Raw genomic sequence first — 10,198 nt, 5'->3', positions numbered from 1 at the left:
ATGCTAACACATGTATATGGAATCTAAAAAAAAAAAAAAGGTCATGAAGAACCTAGGGGCAGGACAGGAGTAAAGATGCAGACCTATTAGAGAATGGACTTGAGGACATGGGGAGGGGGAAGGGTAAGCTGTGACAAAGTGAGAGAGTGGCATGGACATATATACAGTACCAAATGTAAAACCGATAGCTAGTCGGAAGCAGCCGCGTAGCACAGGGAGATCAGCTCCGTGCTTTGTGACCACCTAGAGGGGTGGGATAAGGGAGGGTGGGAGGGAGATGCAAGAGGGAGGATATATGGGGATGTATGTATATGTATGGCTGATTCACTTTGTTATAAAGCAGAAACTAACACACCATTGTAAAGCAATTATACTCCAATAAAGATGTTAAAACAAACACATGATCCAACTCTATGTTGTCTACAGGAGACTTACTTGAGATCCAAAGACACAAACAGGTTGAAAGTGAAAGGATGGAAAACGGTATTCCATGCAAATAGTAACCAAAAGAGAACAGGGGTGGCTATACTGTCAGACAGTTGAGTATATCAAAGTTTACAGGGAACAAAGAAGGACATTATATATTAATAAAAGGTTCAATGCAGAAAGAAGACATAATAATGATAAATATTTATGTGCCTAATGATAGACTATCAAAATATATAAAGCAAAAACTGACAGAACTGCAGGGAGAAATAGACAATTCTATAATAATAATTGGAGACTTCAAAAACCCACTCATGGTAATGGATAGAACAACGAGACAGAAGATTAGTAAGGAAACAGAGGACTTAAACAACACAACGAGCCAAGTAGATTTATAGACATATACAAAACACTCTACCCAACAACAGTAACAGAATACACATTCTTCTTAAGTACCCGTAGGACATTTTTCCGGATAGATCATATGTTAGGCCACAAATTAAATCTCAATAAATTTTAAAAGATAGATATACGAAGTCTCTTCTTTGACCACATTGGGATGAAGTTAGAAATCAATAACAAAAGGGAAACTGGAAAATTCAAAAAATCATGGAAATTAACACACTTTTAAACAACCAATGGATCAAAGAAGAAATCACAAATTAGAAAATGCTATGAGATGAATTAAAACAAAAATACAACATACCAACACTTATGGGGCACAGCAAAAACTGTACTAAGTGGGAAAATTATAGCTAAAAATATTTATATTAAAAAATAAAGATCTCAAGTTAACTATGTAACTTTATAACTTAAGGAACTAGAAAAATAAAAACTAAACCCAAAGCTAGCAGAAGAAAGGAAATAAAGACTAGAGCAAAGATAAATGAAATAGAGAATAGAAAACAATACAGAACAGCAATGAAATCAAAAGTTGGTTCTTCAAAAAGATCAACAATATTGACAAACCTTTAGCTAGATGGACTAAGAAAAAAAGTCTCAAATTGCTAAAATCAGAAATTAAAGTGAGAATATTACTACTGATTCTGCAGAAATAAAAAGGATTGTAAGAGAATACTATGAACAATTATATGCAACAAAGAAAATTTTGTTACAACCTAGATGAATGGACAAATTCCTAGAAAGAGAAAACCTACCAAGACTAGATCACAAAGAAATAGAAAATCTGAGTAGACCTACAGCTAGTAAGGAGATTGAATCAGTATTGAAAAATCTCTCAACAAAGAAAAGTCCTGGGGACTTCCCTGGTGGTCCAGTGGTAGAGAATTCACCTTCCAATGCAGAAGATGCCGGTTCAATCCCTGGTAGGGGAACTAAGATCCAACATGCCATGAAGCAACTAAGCCCGTGCGCTACAACTACTGAGCTCGCACACCTCAATGAGAGAACCTGCGTGCCACAAACTACAGAGCCCACGAGCCCTGGAGCCTGCCTGCAATGACTAGAGAGAGAAAACCTGCATACCACAACTAGAGAGAAGCCCATGCGTCGCAACGAAAGATCCCGCATGCCTCAATGAAGATCCCATGTGCTGCAACTAAGACCCGACACAGCCAAAAAAATTAAGAAAATAAATTTTTTAAAAAAGTAAATGTTAAAAAAAAACAAAAAACAAGACATCCTGGGCCTGATGGCTTCACTGGTGAATTCTACCAAAAAAATTTTTTTTGTATTTTATTTTATTATTATTTTTGTGGCCATGTCGTGCAGCATGCAGGATCTTAGTTCCCCATTGAGGGATTGAACCCATGCCCCCTGCATTGGGAGTGTGAAATCTTAACCACTGGACTGCCTACCAAAAATTTAAAGAAGAGGCACTTCCCTGGTGGTCCAGTGGCTAAGACTCCACAGTCTCATTGCAGAGGGCCTGGGTTTGGTCCCTGGTTGGGGAACTAGATCCTGCATGCTGCTACTAAAGGAGCCCACATGCTGCAACAAAGATTCTGCGTGCTGCACCTAAGACCCGGCACAGCCAAATAAATAAATATATATTAAAAAAAAAATTAAAGAAGAACTAATACCAAATCCTTCTCAAACTTTTCTAAAAAACTAAAGAGTAGGGAGCACTTCCTAACTCATTCTGAGGCCAGTTTTACCCTGATACCAAAGCCAGACAAAGACACTACAAGAAAAGAAAAATACAAACCAATATCCTTTATGAACATTGGTGGAAAAATCCTCAACAAAATACTAGCAGACAGGATTCAGCAGCATATTGAAAAGATTATACACCATGACCAACTGGGATTTATTCCTGGAATGCAAGGATGTTTCAATATATAAAAATCAATCAATGTAATATGCCATATCAATATAATGAAAGAAAAAACCACATGACCACCTCAACTGATGCAGAAAAAGCATTTGACAAAATTCAACAGCCTTCATGATAAAAACACTCAACAAACTAGGAATAGAAGGAAATTACCTCAATATAATAGCCGTATATGAAAGCCCATGGCAAACATCATACTCAATGGTATGGAAAGACTGAAAACTTTTCCTCAAAGATTAGGAAGAAAAGAAGGATTCTTGCTTTCACCACTTCTATTCAACATAATTCTTGAAGTTCTAGCCAGAGCAATTGGGCAAGAAAAAGAAAAGGCATACAAATTGGAAAGGAAGAAGTAAAATTATTCTGCAGATGATATGAGCTTGTATGTGGAAAACCCTAAAGAGTCCACAAAAAAAAAACCATTAGAACAAATCAATGAATTCAGCTAAGTAGCAGGATACAAAGGCAACATACCAAAATATGTTGCATTTCCATATATGAACAATGAACCATCTGAAAGGGAAATTATAAAAACAATTCCATTTATAATAGCATCAAAGAGAATAAAATACTTAGGAATTAACCAAGAAGGTGAAACACTTGCACTGTGAAAACTACGTACTACAAAACATTGCTGCTCTTCCCTGAGTCTGGGGTGCAGGTGGGAATCAGGGAGGAGAAGTGAGAGAAGGACCTGGGACTCAGGAGTGAGAGAAGGCTAAATAGGCCCTTGGGTCCCCACCACCAGGGACCTGGCGGGCCTGAGGGCCAGTATTTTATATATTTAAGACCTGTGTCAGTAGCTCATAGTTTGTCAATCTATTGAGATTCCTGATACATAAAAACGTGGGTTTTCCGGGAATTCCCTGGTGGTCCAGTGATTAGGACTTGGCGCGTTCACTGTTGGTGCCTGGGTTCAATCCCTGGTCGGGGAACTAAGATCCCGCAAAGCGCACAGCGCGTCCAAAAAAAAAAGTGGATTTTTAAACATTTTAACTTTTGTCTCTAATCAAGGCTGAATATAAAGATCCAGAAACAGTGATTCCGAACATCCCATAACTGCCACGACCCTTCAGAGTCACAGTGAAATGGTGGATACGGTAGGGTCTGTGTCAGAGAGTGAGAGAGAGAACCAGTGTGTGAAAGGGAGAGAAAGATGACAATGTCTCTCTCTTATCCAAAATGGTCATCCAAGTTGGAAAGTCACTCTTCAAATCAAGAAAGAACTGGAGTCCAGCTGATCATGATAGCTGAGAGGAGGGAATCATGAGAAAGGACACTAACATTTATTGTGGGACATGCACCTACCAGGCAATGGTTTCCAGATGAAGAAACCAAGTCTCAAGCAAGTCAAGTAACTTGTCCAAGGTACACAAATAGCCATTTGTGATTGAAACCAATGACTGACTCCAAATCCCTTCTACAATCCTGCACTCACTCCTGGGCCAAGAATGTGTGAGAATTTATGATTTGAGCAACCTGGATTTTCACCCCAGGACCAACCAAATCACCCATGAAACCTGTAAAAAGCTGGAGTTCTATTTTTTAGACTTATATACAGTGCAGTTCCAAACCAAATTGGGACAGTTTTGTACCTCGCACCTTATTAAAACTGGGGCTAACACAGTGTGATTGATTTGAGTAGCCTTGCCTTAGTAGCATATTCAGGCTGATTCCTTCTCTCTAGATGAGTCTCTGGGAATTCCTGGAATCTGGGGAGAGTAAGGGAGGATCTAGAGCCTTTGTTATGCACACCAGGAAATCCTTGTTTTGCTGAGAACTTGGTCAAAGCTTTGGTGGTGTCAGCTCCAAAGACAAATCCACAGTTTCCTTGCAGTTACTACGTAAGAGTATCTGAAGAATTGTGGCTGTATGCCAGAATATTAAATAGGAGGCTCCTTCCTTTATGACATCACCAGGCAGGTAGCTAAGGGGACTATCTGAGACACTTGGAGAACAACAGCCACTTTTGTGGGAGTGCAAGAACAGCAGGTTTTAAAACTGAGGGTAAATATTCAGGCTTCATCAGGACCCTAAATACAAGCCAGCCGGTAAAATATGGGCTCTACCCACAGAGGCACAATATATCATATGGTCAAGACAAATAAAGTTGGGTCCAAGGTAGCAGTTTCAGCACAGAAAGGGGCCGAGGTTACTAACACAACCCCTCAGCGAGGACACGAATACGATCTTGCCTCAAGCCAGCGGTGTGGCACGGCCTCCGTGATCCCTTCAGCCCATCGAAGATCGGAAGCTGGGCATTCCACCATTCCCCATTTAGCATCAGAGTACCCTCGATCTAGCTCCCCCCACTCAGGGCCAGGCCTCTCTGGAGCACCCAGCTGTCGAACCGAGACCCGAACAAAATCTGAAGCATACCGCCATGCCGTCCAGATGCAGCGGAATGTTAGTGCATCCAGAGAGGAAGCAACTAGAAGAGGGGGTGAGAGCAAACCAGGGCATGATATCAATAATCACTACTCATTAATTCCAGATGCCAAATCCTCTCGCCGGTTGAGTTTTGTCGACCAGAAGGACAACTTCACAATCTTAGAAGAAGACCCACCCTCCAAGGTCCAGTACCCACAAGGGGTCAGAGTTCCCCATAGGCCTTTGGTTTATCCAAAGGATGAAGCAGTCCAAACTGAGCCCACTCGAAAGAGTTTGACTGCTGCTGATATCAGATCTCCAAGGAGATCCTCTAGCCCAGAACGCAGCGGCAGCCACATCTGTACAGACTCTCGACCAACCCGGAGAAGGATCCCTGGCCAAGAATCTGAAATGGGCTGTCAAAACTCAATTTACACGGAACCTAAGGCCTTGCATAGAAGTATGAACTTGGAATCATCCCTCAGACTCTCCTTCCTTAAAGATTTGGATGGTGGACACAAAGTTTCTATGCGCCCAGAGCCTGAGTCTATCCGCAAGCATTCTGTCTACACCGAAACCAAGTCCTTCCCGAAGGTCTTAATATCATCAGAAGTGGAGCCCAACGTTAAGTCCTCAATCCGAGGAGACAGTGAGGGTGGCCGCAAAGTCACCATCTCCCCCGGGGGACAGTCAGCTTCCCGTGTGACATCTCGAGCCGTGTCTGAGAGCCCCCGCAAATCTTCCACGTTTGTCACTCCAGAGCCCATCTATAAGCAGCGTACCACAAGACCCTCAAAAAGTACTTCTGTGTCCTCAGGACCCACACTTAGGCATCCAGAGCCCTCTGGAAAGCCCTCTGTCTATGCAGAACTGGAACTGACCCCTCGGCCCTTACCCCCTCGGTCCTTACCGAGATATGGGCCAGACTCCTCATGGTGGGCCTTACTCAACCCTGAAGTTGAAATGCCCCAAAGCCGGCCAATAACACTTGATTCCGAGCCTAAGTCCCCTTCTCCCGTAGACCCTTCAATGCCCTTTTTTGAAATGGAATCAAGCCCTTTCTGTGAGGATCTCATGTTCCAGAGAGGGAAGGCAAGTCCATCACCACCACCATCACCAAAGGAGTCTCCAAGCCCGGAACCACTGAGGGAAGTGCCACAGGTCCCCAAGCACACCTCCAAACAACCCATTCAAAGGTTTAGTGCTTTCTTCTTGGGTATGTGAAGAAGCAGACTACCCAGGCGCAGCCCCAGTTTAGTGAGGTGGGATGCTGGGGTGGGCAAGAAGTTCCTCCTCTGCATTCTGGGCCTCAGAGCTGCCCTCCTGCCAGAGCCAAAGTTAGACCCATCCTTGAGCCCATTGCTCCATTCCTTCCCCACCAGCTTCTCTGAGCTCCAAGCTAATGACATCGATGACGATGCTTGGGCCAGCGTCAGGCATTGACTCTTCCAGGCAACGCTGCTTAGCCTTTCAATGGAAGGTAGTAGAGAGTGGTTTGCAGGGTGGGAAGCTACTTCCCGAGAGTGGAGATAAAGAACTGAGCTGGTAAAGAGAATAGGGTCCTCAGGTAAATATCCTGGCCACGAAGTGGGCCATAAATGAGCTGGGACTTAGACTTCCAAGTGGGGAGAGGCATTAACAGTGGCACAAAGAGAGGGTGGGGAAAAAGGGAGAGGGAGAGTGGGAATGTGACATTTGGTCTTAGGCTGGAGGAGCTTCTTAGAGACATCAAGGGCTGAGGGCACCTTTGTGTGGAGAAATGTGGAGCTAGAAAGGGAGATGTTAAGCAGTGAGGGGAGGGGGCGAGTATCCCACAGAGAGAAAAAAAGAGCAACAATCTCTGTTACTTTCAGATGTCTCTGAGGAAATGTACAATCGTGTCATCTGGTGGCTAAAAGGTCTGTGCTTTTCCCTCCTGTGGGTCCACTCTGGGGGGCTGGGAGGCAGGAGGACAGTTGGGAGGGTGGCCTCTGTATCCACAGAGCTAGATCTGTTAGGATGGCACATGCTGGGATTTTGACTTGAAGGGGCAGAGGAACATCTCATCTGGCCTAATATTCTACCATTAGAGTCATTCCTTTGGGACTTGGAAACTTTTTTCATTTTTAAGAGTCTCCTTTTAATGGGAAGGAGTCACTTTTGGAATGGAGAATGATTTAAGCCCATGGCCTTTCAGATTAGCTGGTCTTTACCTACCATGTGATAAAAAGCAAACATCAGAAGCCCCGTTAACACAAGCTACCTGCTTCATGGTCTCACTCAGGGCTAACTCCAAACTTATTCAGGTTGAGGGGGTCTCCCCATGTGTCTCTCTGCTTCCTCAGAACCCTCTTCAAGCCCCCATCCCAGGATCTGGGAGGTACTTATTGGCTGCTTCCCTGGCAGGCTCTCCAGGGATGTCTAGGTGAGGACATCAGTGGGTCCTGCAGCCAGCCAACCTGAGAATCCCCAGGGTCTGACCACCCCCCGCCCCCACTCACTTTGTGCTCTTGACCTCTGATAGGAGGGAAGGTGGGAACCAGTCCTAATACAGAGCATCTTAGTGGCAAGGAATTCCTGCTTCAAGCATTGTGAACGAGAACATGCTCCAGCCCTGTGAGCACAAGAGAGGCCAGGGCTCTAGATGAGGACGTTCCTAGAGAGGAGAGAGCCCTGGGAATGCAATCCAGTCCCCACCAGCAGTCCTGCCCCTCAGAGGGAGCAAAGATCCATAAAGGAGAGGTTTTTAGAATAAGGACTCTGGAGTTATATTATTGGATTTGAGCCCTGTGTCCACTATTTTCTGACTGTGACCTTGGGTAAGTTATTTTACCTCTCCAATCATTAGTTTGCCCGTCTGTTATTAGGAACAATGGCTTCCTCTCAAGGTTCTTGCAAGGACTTGCCAAGCTATTACACGTAAAGCACTTAGCATGGTGCCTGGCAACAGTGAGCACACAGTAAATGCTAGCCGTTGTTATCTGGGCCACTTTGGACTAGGAAGGAATTTGGGCCAGGTTGTGCCCAAGTCCACTGGACATCTTTAGTAAAATTCTCTTTTTCCCCTCCTGTTGGCACTCTCTGAGTTCCATTTGCTGCCCCCCTGGGAATGCCTGGCTTCTACTCTCTCCGTTATGACAGATGAGGAGGTAAGAACGCCCCTGGGAAGTTCCTTCCCGTCTTTCCGTGCTCCCCCTTATCCAAGTGCCTCTCTTACCCTTTAATGGAAGCAGATGTGAAAGGAGACAGACAGAGGTGCTCCCTATGGTTGGGCAGGTTGCTCACTGCACAAGGGCACCTGGCAGAGAAGCAGGGGCTGAAATCTAGCCTGTGTGCCACTTGCCAAGCTGTGCACCTATGGGGCTGCATCTCCCCAGAGGGGCATTTACATGAAGGTTCCAGAGGTAGTTGCAACGCTGGAGAGAAAGAGTAGAGACCTTTTGGCAAACGATGAATCTTGCCAAGTGCTCTGTGGGAAGGCTGTCTGGGAAGCCATAGGCTGGATCCATCCTCGCTTGGCTCTCCCCTCTCCAGCCTAGGGCACTCCAGAAAGGGGACATTTTTCTGGGTTACACACTATTTGAGTCCTCAACTTGGAAAGACACAAGGTGAACTCTGCTCTCGGCAGCCCTGTGTCCTGAATTTGGCAAAGAGTGTCCTGATTTCACAGTGCGTTGTTCCTATAAGTACTTTCATTCTTCTTGGTCCATGTTTGATAAGACAGTCCAAGCTCTTTTGCCTTCGTTCTTTCTCTTGCCATATCTCTCCTTTACCCAAAGTCCAGCATGGCCTCTAATGGACTAGCCCATTCATGGACTAGCCCAGGATGGACAGTTGACTACAGATGCAAGACAAATGAGATGTGTGTGTGGCAGGGGAGAACGGCCTGAACTCAGATAACAGAACAGCTGCAGGGGATGTGCCAGAAATGCGGCTGCCACCCCCTCTGCCATGGCTGCTTATCTAGCCCTGTGCCCTGAGCTCAGCTGTGGGTGGGAGCAGCTACTTTTAGAGATTATCTCCATGCAAGACAGTAAATCCTTCTCTCCCTCCTGCCTTTCTCTCTTCCTTCCTTTCTCCTTTTCTCCCTTCCTTCCATAAACAGTTTTTCTTCAGATGCTTTGCACTCTGCTAGGCACTATTGAGGAAACCATTGAAGCCTCACAGCACACACATTCTTTGGCCTTGAGAAACTTACCATCTGGATGGGGAGATAAGACATATGGGCAGGGGGCTTCCCTGGTGGCACAGTGGTTGAGAGTCCGCCTGCCGATGCAGGGGACATGGGTTCGTGCCCCGGTCCGGGAAGGTCCCACATGCCGCGGAGCGGCTGGGCCCGTGAGCCATCGCTGCTGAGCCTGCGCGTCCGGAGCCTGTGCCCCGCAACGGGAGAGGCCACAACAGTGAGAGGCCCGCGTACCGCAAAAAAAAAAAAAAGACATATGGGCAGGAAACATTTAAACAACAATATGAAATAGTCTGTGCTCAAATGTTCAAATGAATGCAACAGACTGAATAAGTGCTCTTGGAGGGTCTTAGGAGAGAGGGAGTCAGCGGGGAATTTGCGGGGAGGCGGTCAGGTTACCCACTCCTTCCCAAAGCCGGGGGGATATCTTAACAGCCAGCCTCTTGCTCACCCCTTGATGCAAACCTATACCTTTGGGAAGGGATTAGTATTTCCCCTCATTCAGGATATGGTGCTTTTGACAGAGCAAGTTCCTCCCTGTTTTTCTCCAGCTTGCCCTCTTTCTTTATGCATCTTGTTTTAGTTTAGGAAGTCAAAAGCCTTGGCAGCAGGACGGCTCCTTCTCAAAATAGCTCTTCTCCTGTCTCGATAATTGCAGCTCTCCAGCCTGTTCAGCAGCAGAGCTGCTCCCCAGAAGCTGGGAAGAGAAGACTCCCAGGCAGCGGGGCCTGCTGGTCTTCTCTGGATCTCTGGAAGTGGGTGGCGTGGAGGTGGGCCTGGTACCCTCCTCACAGGGTGTGCAAGAGCTAGGCCTTCCTCAGACTGTTCCCTAGGCTGCATGGCCCACAGGCAGTCCCAGGATGAAGACTCTGTGGTGCTGGTGTTCAGGGCCTTTGGTTCCTCTCATCTAGGAATGGTTGACTGTGGAGCCTGGTCCAGAT

General features: G+C 45.7%; 1 protein-coding gene across 1 annotated transcript; it reads left to right on the top strand.

Moving 5' to 3' along the window:
* Positions 1-4,765: 4,765 nt before the first annotated feature.
* SEPTIN4 (septin 4) lies at positions 4,766-10,090 on the top strand. Its single transcript, XM_007122852.3, has 3 exons — positions 4,766-6,308; positions 6,946-7,084; positions 9,916-10,090. Exons 1-3 carry the CDS (start codon positions 4,781-4,783, stop codon positions 10,088-10,090), a joined length of 1,842 nt encoding a protein of 613 aa, XP_007122914.3. The 5' UTR covers positions 4,766-4,780.
* Positions 10,091-10,198: the final 108 nt, after the last annotated feature.

Source organism: Physeter macrocephalus, chromosome 14 (genome assembly GCF_002837175.3).
Source record: "Physeter macrocephalus isolate SW-GA chromosome 14, ASM283717v5, whole genome shotgun sequence".
NCBI classification, from domain to species: domain Eukaryota; kingdom Metazoa; phylum Chordata; class Mammalia; order Artiodactyla; family Physeteridae; genus Physeter; species Physeter macrocephalus.
This window is presented reverse-complemented; position numbering and strand designations above follow the sequence as displayed.